At 35.5% G+C, this 22,462-nt stretch overlaps 1 protein-coding gene across 1 annotated transcript in view; it reads right to left on the bottom strand.

Moving 5' to 3' along the window:
• Positions 1 to 22,462, bottom strand: part of EPHA3 (EPH receptor A3) — a 436,551-nt gene that overhangs the window by 168,043 nt on the left and 246,046 nt on the right. Inside the window, exons 4-5 of the mRNA XM_044666928.1 lie at positions 1,167 to 1,322; positions 138 to 473 (exon numbers count right to left, since the gene is read on the bottom strand). Of these exons, the coding sequence (XP_044522863.1) occupies positions 138 to 473; positions 1,167 to 1,322 (492 nt within the window). The remainder of the gene's footprint in view (positions 1 to 137; positions 474 to 1,166; positions 1,323 to 22,462) is intronic.

The raw sequence follows: 22,462 nt of genomic DNA, 5'->3' as shown, positions 1-22,462 counted from the left end.
CTCTCTCTCCCTCTCTCCCTCCCTCTCTCTCTCTCTCTCTCTCTCTCTCTCTCTCTCTCTCTCTCTCTCATGAAGGATTGATGTCCATTTATTATTTCAACATGGCATGGATGAGAAAAAAACTATGAAATACTCACCAGCCTGATTGGTTGTTATGGTGACTGCAGCAAACTGTCGAGGAGAGGAACTCATGTCAGATACTCCATTAACTGCATCAATTTCAAATGTATAGTTAGTGTGTGCTAGAAGGTCTATCACTGTTACTGTAGTGTTGGTGAGTCCAAATTGTCGTGGCAAGAAGTGAACATTAGAGCTGCATGGCTCACACTGTTTAACATTCCCCCCGCATTTTTTACATATGATGTTGAAGGTCACATCCTTCCGGCCTCCTGTGTCCAGGGGCCAACTCCAGTCCAGTATAACAGAAGTTTCGTTGATATTAGATATAACATTTCTTGGTGCAGATGGAGGTCCTGCAAGGTAGTTCAATAAGGAAGATTAATAAGCTTCACTTTCCTTTTCCGCAATATATGAAACAGAAATTTTATAAATGGAACTGGCAATGGCAAATAGTTGTCTTATATTTATCATCTGCCTTTCAACTGCCCTTTTGAGATGTCATTAGAATATAGATATAAAGAAACAAGAGTATGTGCTCCCCCAGTCTACTTGACTAGAAACTTTGAGTCAAAGCTGAAGAATTTTCAGAAAGTCACACAAAACAAAATAATACTAATTTCAATTTCCATGAGGATTATTTTGAAAATTCTAAGATTAGTTTATAAATCTCAGTTTTTCTCTTCCCCCCTCTGAACTCTGACAGAAAACAGCAAGGATGGATATAATCTTAAAAGTATAAATTTCAGATCTATGTAAGCTTTCATAACCCGCACAATGTAAATTTTGTAACATGCATTAAACTTTTTTATTTTCAGGGAGAAATAGGGTGGTGCTAATATATATGACATTGCTTTGTATTCAAATTCATTTTGTGATAAATGTTGCATTTGTGGTGAGCCAGGTATGAAGAGAAAGTTCAGAAAGAAGCTTATGTGTTATGGAAAAAAACAGGCCAGAAGAGAAAATTAAAAAAAAAAAATAGTTGAAAAAATAAAAAGGAAAACCAAACAAAACATGAGGTCATGGGTTGCAGCAAAACTACTCACGGGTACAAGCCATGGATGGAGGGTCTTTGTCTGCTCTGAAGTAATTATTCTCACACCTGCAGTCTATGGCACCATCTTCCTGGGTAGAGCTATGAGGTGGACACTTGGAACACTTCAAATTACCAGCAGAGGCTTTGTAGAACCCTGGTCGACAAGCTACAAAACAAATCAAAATGCCTCTTGTTAATCTTATGGTAGCTTTGCATGAACAAATTTATTACTCCTTATGAATTAAAAAATTTCTTTTAATTCATTCTGCCATCATTATCTAAGTTTTATACCAGACACTGTTAAATGCTTGGTATATACCAAGATGAAATAATGAACCTTGCCTTCAAAGAAACAATCCTAAGAGGGAGTAAATAACAGCAAAAAATCCTTTAAAACGACAAGATTCTAGTCTTTTGGCAGCAAAGAAGAAAAACATTTCCATCTTGTGTCTTATAGCTTTACTCAATATTGGGTTATTTGAGGGGGCAAAATTCTATTTTGTTATCTTTATCACTCCCTTATCTGAGCTCTTACAATAGACCTCCTGGGGTCAGTTAAATTTCATTCAATTGACATATATTAAGCACCTACACTGGGACAGCTAGGTAGAACAGTGGATATAGTGCCAGTCAGGAAGGCTCATCTTCCTGAGTTCAAATCTGGCTTCAGACAAGCTCTGAGACCCTGATAAAATCATTTAACTCTGTTTTACTCAGGTCTTAGTATGTAAAAAAAACTGAAACAGAAATGACAAATCACTCCAGTATCTTTAACAAGAAAACTCCAGAAGAGAGAGGATACAAAGAATAGAATCTGACTGAAAATGACTGAACAACAGCAATATATAAAAGCTACTAGATTATCTATCCTAAAAAGGAATGCCTTCTGCAATTGTTACAAGTGGTCATCCAGCCTCTCCTTAGAGAAATGAATTTATTTGAAACTGAGTGCCTTCCTGAAGAAACAAATGAAGTTTTAGTCGGTTAACTATTTCTTTGAAACTTTCACCCATTACTCCAAGTTCTGCCCCCTGAGGCCAAGAAAAACATGACAGTCATCACAATAATCCTTCAAATACTTGAAAAAACCTACTTATGCCCCATTCCATTTATCTTTAGATTAAACTTCTACAGCTACTTTGACAAACTTCCTCACTATCTTTAAGACATTTCTAGATTGTTGTCATTTTTGTATTTTACCTATGTGGAATATGCCATACAAAAGTAAATATGATGCAACAACAACAGTAAAAACAATTCTATATATCTCAGGTATGCCTCTGTTACTATTCTTGTTTCAGGTTATATATGATGCGGAGCTCAAAAACTAACTCAACAGAAAATTGTATAATTATCAATTATTGTGATTTAGCATTGCTGACAAATGAAGGAAATCTAAAACAATATTTTCTTTTAAGTTTGTTATTACTTTAAGGAAGGTATTATATATGTGTGTGTGTGTATACATATATATATATATATACACGTATATGTAAAGCAAAACAATGAAGAGGTGCATTTTGTTTCAAAGGTATGCATGAAATGCAGTAAGATGTGATTTTTAGTTGGAACACAATTATAAAATTATAAGGCAGTCTTTTACTTCTGAACATATGTTGACCTAATTTGTCTGTATGTGTAAGGGGGTAGAGGGAAAAGAGAGATGAATAAATGAAAGGGATGGGAGTTTAAACTAAAAGCTAATGAGTTTGACCAGAATTCTTTTTTTTAACATGAAACATATTTTCCATATTACTCACATTGCCAAAAAAACAAACAATAAAATACAATGGAAAAACAAGTATATTTCACTCTGCATACAGAGTTCATTGGTTCTCTGGAGAGAAAGATGTTTTTCATCATGATCCTTTGGAATTATCTTAGATCATTGTCTTCATCAGAGGAATTCAATCTTTCATAGTCATTCATCTTTACAAAATTGTATTTCTATGTACAATGTTCTATTTATTCTGCTCACTTCATTTTGCATCAGTTCATATGTCTTCAGGATTCTGTAAAACCATCCTGCATGTAATGTTTATACTCACTTTTATAGTCGTTTATAATCATTATAATCTGATAGTATTCCATTACAATTATTTACCAAAACGTTGTTCAGCCATTCTCCAATTGCTAGACATTCATTCCCTTGATTTCAAATTCTTTATCACAATAAAAAACCTGCTAGAAATATTCTTGTACCTATAAGTCCTTTCCCCTTTAATTTTATTTCTTTGGAACATGAATTATAATAGCAGTAACATTGTTGTGTTGAAGGGTATGTACAATTTTATAGCCTTTTGGGCATAGTTCCAAATTATTCTCCAGAATAGTTGGACCAGTTCACAGATTTACCAACAGTGCATTAGTGTCCAAGGTTTTTTACATCACCTCAAGCATTTGTCAATTTCCTTTTGTATCATTTTAACCAATCTGATGGGTATGAAGTGATACTTCAGAGTTGTTTTTATTTGCATCTCTCTAAATTAGAAAATTTTTATATAACTATTGATATCCTTAGATTTATTCTTCTGAAAACTATTCATATCCATTTATCAATTGGGAAATGACTAATTTTTTATAAATTTGGCTCAATTCTCTATATACTTGAAAAGTGATCTAGCCATAATTTTTTGCAAGTCCAAAGCTATTTATTTTTTGAATCTAATTTAACTTTATCCCTCAATTACATGTAAAAACAATTTCCAACATTTTAAAAAGAATTTTGAGTCACAAATTCTCAAAACATATATAATCACACAAAATATTTTCCCACATTAATCCTTTTGTGGAAGGAAACATACAAAAAAAATTAAGAAAGTGAAAAAAGTTTCCTTTGATCTGGATTGAGACTCCATTAGTTCTTTCTCTGGAAGCAGATGGTATTTTTTACCCATGAGTCCTTTGGAATTGTTTTGGATCACTGTATTGCTAAGAATAGCAAAGCCATTCACAGTTGTTTGTCATATAGTATTCCTATCACTGTGTACATGTTCTCCTGGTTCTGCTTACTTCACTCTGTTTTAGTTCATGTAGGTCTTTCCAGATTTTTCTGAGCTTCCCCTGCTTATCATTTCTTTTTTTAACATTTATTAATATTCATTTTTAACATGGTTACATGATTCATGCTCCTACTTTCCCCTTTATCCCTGAGCCCCCCCAACCATGCCGACACACATTTCCACTGGTTTTATCATGTGTCATTGATCAAGACCTATTTCCAAATTGTTGATAGTTGCACTGGTGTGGTAGTTTCGAGTCCACATCCCCAATCATGTCCACCCCAACCGATGCATTCCAGAAGTTGTTTTTCTTCTGTTTCCTCTCCTGCAGTCCTTCCTCTGAATGTCGGTAGCATTCTTCGATAAATCCCTCAGAGCTGTCCAGTGTCATTGCATTGCTGCTGGTACAGAAGTCCATTGCATTCGATTTTACCATAGAATATCAGTCTCTGTGTACAATGTTCTGGCTCTGCTCCTTTCTCTCTGCATCAATTCCTGGAGGTCTTTCCAGTTCACCTTGAACATTTCCAGTTTATTATTCCTTTGAGCGCAATAGTATTCCATCACCAGCATATACCACAATTTGTTCAGCCATTCCCCAATTGAAGGACATACCCTCCTTTTCCAGTTTTTTGCCACCGCAATAAGCACAGCCATAAATATTTTGCTACAAGTCTATTTATTTTTTATCTCTTTGGGGTACAAACCCAACAATGGTATGGCTGGATCAAAGGGCAGGCATTTTATTTATAGCCCTTAGAGCATAGTACCAAATTGCCAGCCAGAATGGTTGGATCAGTTCACAACTCCACCAGCAATGCATTAATGTCCCAATTTTGCCACATCCCCTCCAGCATTCATTACTCTCCCCTTCTTTCATTTTAGCCAATCTGCTAGGTATGAGGTGATACCTCAGAGTTGTTTTGATTTGCATTTCTCTAATTATTAGAGATTTGGAACTCTTTCTCATGTGCTTATTGATACTTTTGATTTCTTTACCTGAAAATTGCCTATTCATGTCTCTTGCCCATTTATCAATTAGGGAATGGCTTGATTTTTTATACAATTGCTTTAACTCCTTGTATAAATGAGTAATTAGACCCCTGTCAGAGTTTTTTGTTATAAAGATTTTTTTCCAATTTGTTGTTTCCCTTCTGATTTTGACTACATTGTTTTTGTTTGTACAAAAGCTTTTTAGTTTAATATAAACAAAACCATTTAATTTACATTTTGTAATTTTCTCTAACTCTTGCTTGGTTTTAAAATCTATCCTTTCCTAGAGATCTGAAAATCTGTGTTCACTTAACTTATTTATAATTTCCTTCTTTATATTCAAGTCATTCACCCATTCTGAATTTATCTTTGTGTAGGGTATGAGATGTTGATCTAAAGCTAATCTCTTCCATATTGTTTTCCAAATTTCCCAGCAGTTTTTATCAAATAGTGGATTCATGTCTCAAAAGTTGGGCTCTTTGGGTTTATCATACACTGTCTTGCTGATGTCATTTATCCCAAGTCTATTCCACTGATCCTCCCTTCTGTCTCTTAGCCAGTACCATATTGTTCTGATGACTGCTGCTTTAGAGTATAGTTTAATATCTGGTACTGCTAGTCCCCTTTCCTTCACATTTTTTTTCATTATTTCCCTCGATATTCTTGATCTTTTGTTATTCCAAATGAAATTTGTTAAACTTTTTTCTAATTCAGTAAAGAAGATTTTTGGTAGTTTGATAGGTATGGCAATAAATAGGTAAATTAATTTGGGTAGAATGGTCATTTTTATTATGTTAGCTCGCCCTACCCATGAGCAATCAATGGCTTTCCAATTGTTTAGATCCAGTTTTATTTGTTTGGAAAGTGTTTTGTAGTTGTTTTTGTATAATTGCTGTATTTGTTTTGGTAGATAGATTCCCAAGTATTTTATATTGTCTAGGGTGATTTTAAATGGTGTTTCTCTTTCTACCTCTTGCTGCTATAATGTGTTGGAAATGTACAGAAATGCTGATGATTTATGTGCATTTATTTTGTATCCTGCAACTTTGCAAAAGTTGTTCATTATTTCTACCAGCTTCTTAGTTGATTCTCTAGGATTTTTTAAGTATACCATCATATCATCTGCAAAGAGTGATAGCTTTGTCTCCTCATTGCCTATTTTGATACCTTCAATTTCTTTTTCTTCTCTAATTGCAACTGCTAGTGTTTCTAGTACTATGTTGAATAATAGAAGTGATAATGGGCATCCTTGTTTCACTCCTGATCTTATTGGGAAGGTTTCTAATTTATCCCCATTGCAGATGATGCTTGTTGATGGTTTTAGGTAAATACTGTTTATTATTTTTAGGAAAGGTCCTTCTATTCCTATACTTTTCAGTGTTTTCAATAGGAATGAATGCTGTATTTTGTTAAAGGCTTTTTCACCATCTATTGAAATGATCATGTGATTTTTGTTTGTTAGACTATTGATATGGTCAATTATGTGGATGGTTTTCCTAATGTTGAACCATCCTTGTATTCCAGGAATAAATCCCACCTGATCATGGTGGATGATCTTCTTAATTACTTCCTGGAGTCTCTTTGCTAATATTCTATTTAAGATTTTTGCATCTATGTTCATTAGGGAGATTGGTCTGTAGTTTTCTTTCTCTGTGTTTGATCTCCCTGGCTTTGGAATCAGTACCATATTTGTGTCATAAAAGGAATTTGGTAGGACTCCTTCTTTGTTTATCATATCAAATAATTTGTATAGTATTGGGGTTAGTTGCTCTTTGAATGTCTGATAGAATTCACTTGTGAATCCATCAAGCCCTGGCGATTATTTTTTAGGGAGTTCTTGGATGGCTTGTTCAATTTCTATTTCTGATATGGGATTATTTAGATATTCTATTTCTTCTGCTGTTAATCTAAGCAATTTAAATTTTTGTAAATATTCATCCATATCTCCTAAATTGTTATATTTGTTGCCATATAATTGGGAGAAATAGTTTTTAATGATTGTCTTAATTTCCCCTTCATTAGAGGTGAGGTCTCCCTTTTCATCTTTGATACTGTCAATTTGGTTTTCTTCTTTCCTTTTTTTATTAAATTGACCAGTACTTTGTCTATCTTATTTATTTTTTCAAAATACCAGCTTCTAGTCTTATTTATTAATTCAATAGTTCTTTTACTTTGGATTTTATTAATTTCTTCCTTGATTTTTAGTATTTCTAATTTAGTTTTCATCTGGGGATTTTTAATTTGCTCACTTTCTAGTTTTTGAGTTGCATGTCCAATGCATTAATCTCTGCCCTCCCTAATTTGTTAATATATGCACTCAAGGATATAAATTTCCCCCTGAGTACTGCCTTGGCAGCATCCCATAGAGTTTGGTAGGATGTCTCTTCATTGTCATTCTCTTCAATGAAATTGTTGATTGTTTCTATGATTTCTTCTTTAACAAATTGGTTTTGGAGAATCATACTATTTAATTTCCAATTGGTTTTTGATTTGCCTGTCCAGGTGGCCTTACTAATTATTATTTTTATTGCATTATGATCTGAGAAGGTTACATTTATTATTTCTGCTCTTTTGCATTTGTTTGCAATGTTTCTATGATCTATTACATGGTCAATCTTTGTGAATGTACAATGTGCAGCTGAAAAGAAGGTGTATTCCTTTTTATCCCTATTTATTTTTCTCCACATATCAATTAATTCTAATTTTTCTAGGACTTCATTCTCCTCTTTTATCTCTTATTTATTTTTTGGTTTGATTTATCTAGATCTGAAAGAGGAATATTTAGATCTCCCACTAATATGGTTTTACTATCAATTTCCTTCTTGAGCTACGCCAGTTTCTCCTTTATGAATTTGGATGCTATGCCACTTGGTGCAAACATATTGAGCACTGTTATTTCCTCATTGTTTATACTGCCTTTAATCAGGATGTAATGACCTTCCCTGTCTTTTTTAATCATATCTATTTTTACTTTGGACTTTGTCAGAAATCATGAAAGCCACTACTGCCTTCTTTTTCTCATTTGACGCCCAAAAGACTTTGCTCAAGTCCTTAATCTTAAACTTGTGTACGTCCACCCGCCTCATATGTGTTTCTTGTAGACAACATATGGTAGGGTTTTGGTTTCTAATCCACTCTGCTATTTGCTTCCGTTTTATGAGCAAGTTCATCTCATTCACATTCAGAGTTATAATTATCAGTTGTGCATTCGCTGACATTTTTGTATCCTCCCCTAGTCCTACCCCTTCTACTTACCTATTTCCTTTTAAACCAGTGGTTTGCTTTAAGCCAGTATCCCTTATCCCCTCCCTTGATTAATTTCCCTTTCTACCCCCTCCCTTGTTATACCCCTCTTTTTATTTTTAAAGGTCTAATAAATTCCCTCCCCCTTCTTCTCCCTTCCCTTTTTTGACCTCCCCAATCCCCTGCTCCCCTTGGTTTATCCCTTCTGACTTTCTCAGTAGGGTTACATAGAGGTTTTTTTATCCCAATGGATAATATAGCTACTCTTCCCTCTCCAGGTTGATTACATTGAGAGTAAGGTTTAAATATTACCTCTAAATGTTCTCTTCCTCTCCTTCTTATAATAGTATTTGTCCCCTCCCCTTCCCATGCCCTCTTTGTGCATAATAGAATATCCAATTTTTCTTATTCACTCAAGTTTCTCTTGGTGTCCCCTACTATTCACCCCCCTCTTTCCCACCCCTCATATCATCTTAGACGATTTAGTATTCCGTCCTCTCCCTATGAATTATTCTTCTGATTATTATAATAATGAATACTATAATAATGAATAGAGTTCACTACAGAGAATTATACATAGCATTTCTCCACATAGGAATACAGATAATTAGATCTTACTGAGGCCCTTAGAAAGGCAAATTTAAAAATTATAAGTTTCCTTTCTTTCCCCTCTGTTTCTTATTTACCTTTTCATGTTTCTCTCAATTTTTGTGGTTGGACATCAAACTTTCCATTTAGTTCTGGTCTTTTCTGTGCAAATAGTTGGAAATCTTCAATTTTGTTGAATGCCCATACTTTCCCCTGGAAGTATATAGTTAGTTTTGATGGGTAGTTGATCCGTGGTTGCAGGCCCAGCTCTCTTGCCTTTCTGAATATCATATTCCAAGCCTTGTGGTCTTTTAGCGTTGAGGCTGCCAGATCCTGTGTGATCCTGATTGGTGCTCCTTGATATTTGAATTGTCTCTTTCTGGCTTCTTGTAAGATTTTTTCTTTTAGTTGGAAGCTCTTGAATTTGGCTATTATATTCCTGGGCGTTGTCCTTTCTGGGTCTAGTGTAGAGGGTGATCTATGGATCCTTTCAATGTCTATATTGCCCTCTTGTTGTAGAACTTCAGGGCAATCTTGCTGAATAATTTCTTTTAGTATGGAGTCCAAATTTCCATTAATTTCTGCTTTTTCAGGAAGACCAATAATTCTCAAATTTTCTCTTCTACACTGGTTTTCTAGGTCTGTAACTTTCTCATTGAGATATTTCATGTTTCCTTCTATTTTATCAGTCTTTTGACTTTGTTTCATTTGTTCTTGCTGTCTTGTGAGATCATTGGCTTCTAATTGCGCAATTCTAGCCTTTAGGGACTGGTTTTCAGCTATAATCTTTTGGTTTTCCTTTTCAATCTGGTCATTTCTGATGCTCAATTTGCTTATCTGTTCATTTGATTTCTGAGCCTCACTTTCCAATTGCAAAATTCTGCCTTTTCAACTGTTATTTTCTTGCCTGATTTCCTTTTGAGCTATTTCCCATTTCTCTAGCCAAATCTTTTCCAACTTTTTTATCATCTCAAATTTGAACTCTTCAAGCTCTTGTGACCAGTTTTCATTATTTTGGGAGGGTCCGGATGCTTGTTTGTTCTCTTCTTCTGTTTGCTCAGTTGTCTGGATTTTCTCTGTGTAAAAGTTGTCAAGTGTTAAAGATTTCTTCTTCTTCTTCTTGTTAATCTTTCTATTTTGGCCTTCCCGATTCTGGGTTGCCATCGTTAGCCCAGCCTGTTCTCAGCTTTATCCTCATATTCAGGGTCTGTCTGCCCTGTTTTGGCTCCTGAGGTCTCAGGTCTGGTTGTTCTCAAGTTCAAGCCCCCTGGTGGACCCCCTTGCTTGATCCTCTGCTGGAGGCTCCTTTACAAGTCTCAGCGTACTGCTTCCACAGTTGTATACCCGTCTGTGCTGGTTCCCCACTCAGGGTTTCAGAGCCTTCACTCACACGCACGAGCCTGTGTCCGCCTCCACCCACGCCTGCGCTCAGAGCCTGTGCTCCACACCCGCGCTCAAAGTCCATGTGTGTTCTTTATCCTTTTGGGGTCCTAAGTCTTGCTGCACTCAGGAACAGGCCCTGGAGTTGCCAGTGACTCAATGGGTGCCCCAAACTTGCTCTATTTCTCTTGAGCTGGCTTTGGTGTTGTAGGTGGTTTGTGTGTGTGTGTGTGTGTGTGTGTGTGTGTGTGTGTGTGTGTGTGGTGGGGTGTTGCTCAGCTAGCGATTTAGTGAGAACTGTTTCACCCCTTTATAGCATGGAAATGCCTCGATTCCACATACCTTCCACGGTGCGCCCTGTTGTGGGGTCCCTCCATTCGTCTGGATTTGTTTTTATGTCCCCTTGAGAAGTCCTGTATGTTTCGGTTAGGAGAGGTTAAGCGCTGCTTTTTTCTCTGCCGCCATCTTAACCAGGAAGCCCTAGCCATAGTTTTTTTAACATATTAAAGGAATTGTTTGTGAACAACTGTAAAAGTCGTGATCACTATATAGAATTATCAAGAATAAGTTATTCCAGAATAATCTCATATTCTTTTGTGATTGGCACATAGTAGACCCTCAATAAATGTTTATTGAAATGATATAATTTTATAAGGATAGATCAAGAAAATCTGATAATCTTTCTTGTGAGATAATTGTAGGCAAGATAGAGAGCTGTCTACTAGATAAAAGTACAATGAGGTGGATACAATGATCATAGAATAAATGGTAGAAACATAAATGTATAGGAATGAGGTGGTTAATTGAGTAAAACAATCACAACACCTCATTCCAAATAAAGTAAGTGAAAATATATTACTCCTGATCCACGTTTCAGGTATGGACAGTTCTCTCTATTTTACTAAGTGTGAATAAATCCTGGAAGAGTTATACCATCTAGTGTCTGTATAAAAACAAGATGCTAGTTGGAATTGGAGAGTCAAGGGTTTGGCAGCAGAAAGTCATTTCTAGAACAGAATAACTTCAGGAGGGAGAACACCATGTCAGTTATAACATGTATTCTCCTTTATCCTTTTCCAGAAAAAAGACCTAGAGAATTTCAAAGGTTCAAGAGAATTTTGGACTTCCCATTTTCCCCTCATCTTCCTCATGAAGAGAATGAGAGTCTCTGAGCCCCTGTCCCATTTATAAATAAGACCCCAGATATTGGAATCAATGAGTATTTAGCCAAAGGAAGTAATTAATCTAGGACAATGACTGACTAGGTATTAACAGAGTTATAGTAATTAAAAAAATATTAAGCAACAAATGTAATACGTTTAGCTGTTTCTTTTTCTGTAAGTTTCTAAAAGTCAGCATTTTGTAGTAAGTAGTGGCCCCACCCAAGGCGGAAGGTCTGTGTGCCATAAGTGAAATGTGACTCATTTGTGGGAAGGCAAGCATCCTCTAAGTGGAAGGCTTGCCAACCATCTAAGGCATATCTTAAAGAGTGACTGGTGGTGGCCTTGGACCTCTCATGACTATGAGATCATGATATAACACCCTATCCTAACCAGTCAGGATTCAATAAGAAGTGGGGAACACTTTCTCAACAAGCTAATTCCCACCCATTGTAAGAAAATGTTTTCCCACCCATTTTTGGAAAACATGATATAATGTAATGTTAGATTATATAAGCAAGAGAAAACTCTCATCTCAATCTCAATCTCAGTCCTCCCTAGGTGGGAAGAAGCCTAATGACCCAACTTTGCTGAGGGATAACATCTCTCTCAATAAACTTGTGATAGGATTGGAGTTTGCCTCTCTGTTTTCAGATTGGTTGAAAAATATTTGTCACATTAACAATTTCCCTACAATATCTAAGAATGGTATAGGGACAGACTGGATACAGATGTAAGGTTTATTCCTGCACAAAAGTTATACCTATCTAAAAGAAACATTTTGAGAACTCTGAAGAAACGGACATTCAGAATCTGGATTACCCTTCTACCACATGTGTTACAATCTTCAGTGTAATTTCACCTAGATTCTGTATGTACTGGTGAGAGAGTGTAGGTATCATAGGCATTTGAGATGATACTCTTTTTACTTAACTGACCTGTTAGGAATTCTTGGCATAATGGTTTTTTTTTCTCTTACAATAAAAGTAGGAAATGTATGTATATATAAAACATGCAGCAGACTGAAGATTATTTTATTATACTAATACACAGGAAAACCAAAGTTATCATTCATAAGGTATTTTTCTAGTCAAATGATTTATAGGCAAGAGAAAATTAAAAACTTTTTAGTTTTTAGTCATGAAGTCATGATATGCATGGCTAATAGTCATAATATAAATATATAACCACTAATTGGCACTCTTCATAAATACATGTGTATCAGATGGCATTGGTGAATAAGGCAAGCTGAACTATCTCAATCATCCTTCCAGCCAAAGGGCCTATTAAAAACTTGCCCAGACATTCTTTGCCATGCTCATGTAAAACAATTTCTGTTGCCCCACTTTCCCCTAAAGGATCCAAAGTATGACTCCCAAGTCATCTCTGGAATGGAGAAGACATTCTCTCCCTCTTTGTCTTTCACTGTCTTGTCTGTCTCTGTCTATTTATCTCTCTGACTATCTATCTCCTCTACTCTATGTTTTTATCCATTAACTAAAATTTTATTCAGTATTGAGTTTCTGTTAACCAATATCTTTAATATATAAACTGATTCAAGAAACCAATTAAACGTTTAGAATAAAGGTTTAAAGAATCCTAAATTCTTAAACTAAGAGAGAAATGAGAGGGTTTAAAAAGTTAGCAATATATTTGACCCTCTCAGTAAAGAAGGAAAGAAGATTGAAAGGAAGAGTTTCACAGTCCTTTATCCCTGGCCTAAGCTGGAGCAATAGTGTAGGTGTCAACCAAGATAGCTTCATGCTTGAATTATCTTTAGCTCCCTGGCTTAGGACTCCTTAGAATAATGAGTTATGTCTCATTCCATTTTCCATGGCCTTGCACTATCAACCTCATTTCATAATGACATCATCTTTCTCATTTCTCCCTGCTTGGCTTCTATATGGTCTATCTGCAAACTCCTTCTCTAAAGCCATAATCCCAGCAGAGATCCCAGCAGAGATCTGGGTAGCTTTCCTCAAAGATTGAACCCCTCCCCCCAAAAAACTCAGAAAACACTTGGTAAAAATGTTTTCTACTGGAAGTCTCTGATTTCCCTCTGAATCACATCTAAGTCTTTTGGAAGAACACAAAAGGTGGAAAAACAAATACACACACACACACACATCTATGTTGAAAGGGAATTATTTATTCTCTTTGTCTATTTTGAGTTAACACTTGTGAAAGATAACTCTTTATTCTCTTTTAAGTTAACACTTCTTAAGTACCCCTACTTAGTGCCTCACCAGATTGTGAAGTGTGAATCAGACTTTCTTTTAGAACCCCTACTTAGTATCTCACCAGACACTAAATAAGAGTGTTTGCAAGGCATTTGATAAAGTGGGTAACAAATCAATCAGTCAGGAAATTGTGAATCCTTTGGATAAGAATTTATACCTCCAGAGGATGAGAAGTGGATCCCACAAGACATTGCCCCCATGGGCAGTGCCAGACAATTTGAAAGCTGTGAAGAGGGGAAGGGACAAGAAATCATTATAAAAGCCCTGAATTTCTGGGCCTAGAGGTTGACTTCAGTAGTCTTCCTCAACATTTCATCTTCAGCTCTTGGAGGGAACTTGTGTGAGTGAATAGCTGGCTTTCCTTTCCTGATTTCTGGAGAGAGATTAATTCTGGTCGAGGGTTAACAAGTTGTGCCAGACTAACAAGATGAGCACCAGAGCAATATTTAGTGCGATAGGCTAAATATCTTCTCTATCCTCTTTTTGTATGTCTCAACTTTCACTCTCTCCACCTATTTTGTAAATAAAAAGTATTGAAAGTCATTTTGACTTGAGCTACAATATTTTAAATTGGCAACCACCATATTATTTATAATTTTCATATATTCTAGTCAAACCCTTAATTTTAATTCCTTATTATATGTATATGCATTACATACACACACAAACACACACACACACACACACACACACATATATATATATATATATATATACGTATGTTTTCACTGTTATAAATGGACTCTCTGATTTAGTTTAGATTTTATAATCTTTTATCTAGATTTTAAGGGACAGGAAACAGATGTGGAGATTTTAAATAGCTTTCCCAAAGTTCAATAGAATCCAGGTTTCAGGATATCCAGTCTACTATACTTTCTACTACATTGGCTTAATTACTCAGGAGAAGATCCAATGGCATGTTTGAGCAAAGAATATAAGAGCACAAGAAATAGATTCAAATAAATGTGAGTAAACACACATGCAAACAGATTCCCAAAATAAACAGACTTCAGGAGTGTGATCAGGTGATTGTGGCTTCTCCTTTGTAAAGCACTTAGCTCAGTGCCTAGTACATAATAGGCACTTAAAAATTCTTATTTCTTCTCTACCTTCTTTTCTATGAAGGTTACCACAATATCAGGATTCTGATTTACATTTGTCCTCAGGTAATGAAGATAGCCAAGGTGGATCAGGGAATAGAGCTTTAGGCATGGAATCAAAAAGACCTTAATTCAAATCTGGACTCAGACACTCTCTAACTCTGTAACCTTGAGCAAGTCATTTAACTGCTGTTTGCCTTAATCCACTGAAGAATATCTTTACCAAGAAAACTCTCTTCAGGATTCTGAAGAGTGGGACATCACTGAACAACAACAATGTATTAGTGTATGTTATTGTTAGATATTGATAAAAATTAGTTATGGTTATCATCTTTAATATAGAAGAAAGAGTAGTGGTTAAATTGATTTTTATATTTCTTAAATGGTTGACATGACACTCCCACTTTTATTATCACACAATATTATTTTCCATACTATTTGAAAATGATAGTACAATTTAATGGCGAGATTTAAGCCTCCTAAAATGACTACCTAAACTCCCTGATTTGAGTCTATGCTGTCTCAGTTAAATACAACTCAGAGTAATTGACCATATCATGAAAAGAAACATTATAGGTCTACAAAAAATGAAAAAAATATCTAATGAAAATCAAATATCCTATATTATGTTCAAACATAAAGATTGATGGAATTCTCTTTAATAAAACATTCTCTTAAGCCATGTAACATTTAGAAACCTCTAATTCCGTCCATTCTTATTAAGACTCCATCTTCAATATAGTCAAGTAAGGAAGACACTCAAATCACCTCTAAACAAATTAAAAAGTAGGCAACATTGGGAGAATCTAGGTGGCTCAGTGAATTGCAGGTCAGGCCTAGAGACACGAGATTCTAAGTTCAAATCTGGCCTCAGATGCTTCCTAACTGTGTGACCCTGGGCAAATCACAACTCCCATTGCCTTGATTTTTTTTTAAGTTAGGCAACAGGTCCAGGTCCAAGATGGTAGAGTTTACAAATTAAGCTGCCTCTTCCTGGTATGCGATAATGTGGAAATTGCATTTCAAGTAGAAATTGATTATAGAATCATATAGCTTATAGTTCCTTGAGATGCATTTAATGTATATTCTTCAAATACCTCAATACTTAAAGCTCAATTCTGGCTTCAATTGAGTAGCCTTGGGCAAGTCACTTAATCCTGTTTATGTTTCTCATCTACAAAGATGAGCTGAAGAAAAAAATGGCAAACCAGTCCTGTATCTTTGCCAAGAAAACTCAAAGACCCTAGCTTTTGGGACAAAATCTCACTATTTGACAAAAACTGCTGGGAAAATTGGAAAACATTGTCTAATCAACATCTCACATCCTATATCAATTTGAAAAAATTCAAAATGGGTAAATGAATTGAATATAAAAGAGTGAAGTCATAAATAAATTAGGCAAACATAGAATAGTATACCTGTCAGAACTTTGGGAAAGGAAGGAATTTAAGAACAAGCAAGAGATGAAGAACATTACAAAATGTAAAACAAATGACTTTGATTTTATCAAATTAAAAAGGTTTTGTACAAACAAAACCAATGCAACCAAAATTAGAATGAAAGCAACAAACTGAGAAAACATTTTTTAAAACAAAACTCTCTGACAAAAGTTTAATTTCCCAAATATATAAGCAACTAAGTCAAATTTACAAAAAAATCAAGCCATTCCCCAATTGCCAAATGGTCATAGGGCATAAATAGGGAGTTTTCACATGAAGAAATGAAAACTATCAATAAGCACATGAAAATGTATACTAAATCTCTCCTAATTAGAGAAATGCAAATTAAAACAACTCAGAAGTACCTCCTGATCCCTAGCAGACTGGCCAATATAGCAGCAAAGGAAACTGATAAATGTTGGAAGGTATGTGGCAAAATTGGGATCCTAATACACTGTTGGTGGAGTTGTGAATTGGTCCAAAACATTCTAGTGGGCAATTTGGAATTATGCACAAAGGACTTTAAAAGCCTGAATGTCTTGACTGTCATTTTATTTCCTACATGAATTGTTCCCTAGTATAAAGGATATGTATCTTCTTTCACAACATGACAAACATGAAAATATGTATCACATGATACAACATGTATAAACTATATCATAATACCTGCTGTCTTGGGGAGGCATGAGGAGTGGAAGGGAGGAAGAAAGAATACGGATCAAGAAATGTCAGAAAATGATAATTAGAAATTGTATCGATAAGCAATCTGGAAAAATATAATTTCTTCCTAAAGGAAGGAATAAAAGATCTGGGATTCTTTTCAGTGCCTAACATTTTAAAACATTATTTAAAAGTTACATTAATTTGATCTTCATGCATCTGTATGTGTGCCATTATTACAAAGATGAATGTATAATAATGTACTTTGTCAAACTCACTACTGTAAAGCATTTACAAACAGAAAATCCAATAAAATTCATGGAATTTTTTCTATTTGTCATGTAATGGGAAGGATTTTGCCTTCTCCATAGGGCAAAAGATTCTTGGTGATGTGTTAAACTAGAAAGGTTCTGATAATCTTATTAAAGAGAATACAAAATGTCACTACTCTACTTCCAGTTTTGATTATGCTCTTCTTTGCTTGGATAACTTCCAATTTGTCTACTACAATTACTAAGTTTCTACATGGTATGCATAGAAAGACAAGTTCTGGTATATATTGCTGAGAAACTTATAAAACTCATATATTTCTTTCACACTTAAAAGGATAGTTAAAAAGGTATGTATTTACAGAGATCAATTAGGATTAAAAAGAAATAAACCAATCAATTCCAATTATATTGAAATGGTACCATAGAGTAGTTAATGGAAGCAATGCATCACTGATATATGGGGAGAGAGGAAAACTATATATATATATACATATATATATATATATATATAAAACTAGTGAATGTATTTAAAAAAGAGAATTTTGTAAACAAACTACTCTATGTGAAATAGGTGATATAAATGTTTCCCATGCCTCAAATACTTATAAAAAGCTTCAAGATATAGTCTTAGCCTCATTCAAAAAAATTAGAAAAGCCATCAGCCAGTTCCTTGAGTCATAATTGATGGGAATGAACTTTGCAGATATAGAGAATGGGTAAAGTTACCTTGGTGAAAGGAAAACAAATGTAGTTAGTAAACCTTGGTAGTTACTGTTGAAAGAAAGGAGACAGCCTTTCAATTGCAAAGTGGATTTTGTCTACAGTTGACTAATGTGTTTGACTTTGAGAGGAAAACATGGTCCTAATTAAGGGTTAAATGGTTCATTTCAATCTGAATTAAATTTAAATTAAAAAAAAAAAAAGAAAGCTGTTGGTAAATAGAGACCTTTTAGTATTCAGATCTTCAGCCCCCTGTACACAGAGCAATATTACCAATTCCCAGCCATAAACACAAAGTAATGACCTGAACCAGCACTGAGTAAACAGATGATTTCCTGGCCCTGCCATTCCAGCCCTGACAGGACCTATTTGCCTGTACAAGGTCAAAGCAACTGTTTATTTGCGAAATGAGCTGCACTCTCCCTATCTTACAGGAACTCCATTCTTTGCAAACTGAATAGAGCTACAAAGATTTGAGGCAAGCCTGAGACATTTCAATATATTGGAAGTGACTATGTGCAGTCATTAAACACTGTCTGCAATGGTCAACATTTACAAAGTGATGGAGTATTTCCTTCTTTTGTTCCTCCCACTGTTCAATAAAAACGGCTTAAGGGCAAAATGCCATGTAACATTAAAATGTAAGGGATTTTAACACAATCCTTTCTCAGTCAAAGGGTTTTCTTTTCTTCCTCATGATGATTTAGCAAGACAGGTGCCAGTAACTCAGGTATATATCTAACTTCCACCACAAAGAGAATGCTAAAGCATACTCTGGCCCCAAACAGATTGCCTGATGCCAGACTTTCAAACTACTCCCACTTCCAAGTACCAACAAAAATATCCTCAATGTAGCAGTAGCCAGGATTCTGTATTCCTGACTGTAAATTCTCAGAGAATAAGGGCCATTTAGGGAACCTTGCAAAATGCTTTGTCAATTCTGTCTTAACCATATGAGTACTAAATAAATATTTTTCTAGGTGAGACATTCCAGGAATTGTCAGGCTCAGGTCCACATTGGGAAGCAACACTGGTGAATCTGTTCTTATAAGAACAGGCTCTTAAATCTAGCTTTAAGTCATCAATTACAAGACACCAGAACTGTGTCACCCTCTTTCAACTTTGTATATTAACCTAAAGGGGATCTTGGAAATGTACATAGAAGCACAAGAAATCATTAAATTTATCATTTTTCTAAATGGTTAAGGTAACTATTATTTGGGCAGCTAGGCACAGTAGATAGTGTCAGGCCTGGAGTAAGGAAGACTCATCTACCTGAGCTAAAATTTGTCTTCAGGAATTGACTAGCTGTGTCACTCTGGGCAAATCACTTATCCCTGTTTCCCTCAGTTCCTTATCTGTAAAATAAACTGGAGAAGGAAATGCTAAATGATTCAAATATCTTTGCCAAGAAAATCCCAAATGGGGTGATGAAGAGTTGGATAGGACTGAAGAACAATAAATGTACCTTTCAGATTTTAATCTATGTTCCTATTACCTGAGTTTAGATCAAACTCTGAGAGTATATTTCCTTATTGACTAGATGGATGGTGGTGTCTTCAACAAAAGTAAGGAAGTCAAAAAAGGAGTGAATTTAGCGGGGAAAAGATGTGTTCTTTGTTGGAAGTTTTTAAGTTTAAGATGCCTATAGGGGGCAGTTGGGTAGCTCAGTGGATTGAGAACCAGGCCTAGAGATGGGAAGTCCTAGGTTCAAATTTGGCCTCAGACACTTCCTAGCTGTATAACCCTGGGCAAGTCACTTAAACCCCATTCCCTAGCCTTTATGACTCTTCTGCCTTGGAATCAACACATAGTATTGAATCAAAGGCAGAAGGTAAGGATTGAAAAAAAAAAAGATTCTCATGTGTCACTAGTTAGAAATGACATTAAATATGTAGAGTCCAAAATAGTTGTTGATGTGTTATTAGGCCTAAAGAGAGAGTAGAAGTCTGCATTTGAAGATATGGGAGGTATCTGCATGAGCTGGTAATTAGGAGAATATATAGAAGATAAGAAAACCCAAGACAGAGTCTTAGAGTGAGTATACCAGAGTTAGAGATCAAGATCTAGATGCAGCCTGAGAAGGAATGGTCTGACAGATAGGAAGAAATCAAGAAAAGTGTCGTTGGAATAACCCAGAGAACAGTGTAAGAATTAAATTTTAATGGTTTGACTAAAATATATGAAAATTATAAAAAATAGTGGTGGTTGCCAATTCAAAGTATCATTGTTCAAAGTTGAACCTTTATTTACAATATAGGTGGAAAGAGTGAAAGTAGAGAAATACAAAAGGGTAGAGATGATATTAACATGTCTAACTAAACATTGCTCCAGTGCTGAACTCAGCCAGGACTTGTTGACCTTCAACAGGAATTAAAATGTCTCCAGAAAAAAGAAAGGGAAAGCCAGCTATCCACTCACCCAAGTTCCCTCCAAGAGACAGCTCAAGACGATGATTAGAGCTGAAGGTGACTCCTGAGGCCCACTTTCTTCCTTGAGCAAACCATCTTCTTAAATCTGACTTTCTTCTTGAAATCCAACTCCTTCTTGAAGCCAACTTCCTTCTTGGAGTTGATTTCCGTAGCCCCAGAAATTGAAGGCCTTTTATACTGGTTTCTTATCCCTTCCCCTTTTCATAAAGGTCAATCATCAATCACAGCTTCCAAATTGCCCAGCACTGCCCAGGGTCCAGTGTTTGTGGGAACCACTTCCCACTTTCTGGAGAGGTGAATACTCATCAAGAGTTCACAGATTCCAGTGAGTTCTCATTTCCTGGCTGATTGAGCTGAAAGGGTGTGAATCCTAGTTCAAGCTTTTGTTGATTCAATCAAGAGGTGTGTTAATTCAAAATAGACAAAGGTAATAATGGATTCTCTTTCACAAGTGTAAATTCAGAATAGATAAAGGGAACAGAGAATTCCTTTTTCACAACAGGATATCAAGAAGGTAGTCAACAATATCAATTTTTTTAGAATTATCAAGAGGCAAGAAGACAAAGTAAAAATGAGATATGTCTATTTAGAAATCATTGATTGATTTCTAACAGGGAAAAAGTAGTTTCAGCAGAGTGACAAAATTGGAAACTAAAATGGTCTTTTAATAACTTTGGTTAAGAAGTGAATGAAAAGGGAGGAAGTGGAGGTCAAGATTATAGACAACTCTTTCTAGTATATTTGAGCAGAGACATGATGAAATAGCTGTTGTTAACAGAACAGTTGAAGGATTTTGGTTTTTTTGTGTTTTTTAAGGATATAAAAGACTGGAATGTTTGGAGTCATTAAGGCAGAAACAAGTAGACTGACGACTAGCTGGAGAGAAAGAGAAGAGGTTGGATTCAAACTTCTGAGGAAGATAGTAGGGAATAAGAGCAAGGACACATAAAGAGGATCTGTCTTTGGAAACCGGAAACACTATAACATCATCAAAGGCTGTCAAAGTGCTATGAAATGCAGAGAATGGGAGAAGAGAGAGCTCATAGTATATGATCCCTATTTTCTTGGTAAATCATGAAGCAAGGCACTAAGCTAAGAAGATCAGAGAGGAGTGAGAAGGAAGACAAGAGAAAAGAAAATTTGGGACAATTACTGTTTGGAATAGGATAGAGAATCAATTAAGAAGACAACTGATGGAGCTACTATTTGTGTGATCTTGGATGAGTCATTTTACCTTTTCTTTTGTTTTATTTTCATCTGTAAAAATAAGGAGGATGAACTAATAGACCCCTGTTTGGCTCTCCCAGCTCATCATCTATGTTCCCTCTATTTTGTGAGCCATGTAAGGCTGGGGCATTCAAAAGCTATTCATGGATCAATTAATGAATAATTTTCAGTTTGTTATTGTATCTCCAGTGCTTAGAACAATTTTTGGAACACTGTAGGTGCTTAGTTAATGTTTGTTGACTGATTGATTGGTAGAAGGCTTACTGGTTGAATTTGAGAAATAAAGGAGATGGAAGAGACAGAAGTAATACCAGAGACAAATGTGAAAGATGAGGTAAATGGTGATAACAAAGAGAAACAGCAACGTTAGAACAGTGTTAGGGAAATTATAGTATACATTGAATTTGAGGTGAAAGTTGATCTTCCAAGACAAGTCCTATGGACATTGGAGATATATCCAAAGTTCAGGAAAGAGAATACAGCTAGGGATAGGAATTTGGGAATCCCTGTCCTTTAGAGTTGCTCACTGAAAATGGTGAGAATAGATGAGATTGTCAAGGGGAAGATAAGTGAATGAAAAGAGGATTGAGAACAGATCCTTAAGGAATGACTACATAAAGGTGTTTGGGAAAGGATGAGAGGCTAGAGAAGGAGAGAGGAATGATTAGAAGGGAAGAGAAGAAAACTAGAAAAGTGAAGTCACTCAAATGGAGAAGAATGTATTGTTTAGGAGGGGTGGTCAACTCTACCAAAAGTTTCAAAGAGATCAAGGAATATAAACACTAATAAAAGGACAAGAAGTAATAGTTAAAATATAATAGTATATTTATGGCCAGCTAGGTGGCATGGT

Source organism: Gracilinanus agilis, chromosome 3 (assembly GCF_016433145.1).
Source record: "Gracilinanus agilis isolate LMUSP501 chromosome 3, AgileGrace, whole genome shotgun sequence".
NCBI lineage: Eukaryota > Metazoa > Chordata > Mammalia > Didelphimorphia > Didelphidae > Gracilinanus > Gracilinanus agilis.
The sequence above is the reverse complement of the archived record's forward strand: the minus strand, read 5'-3'. Positions and strand labels throughout refer to the sequence as shown.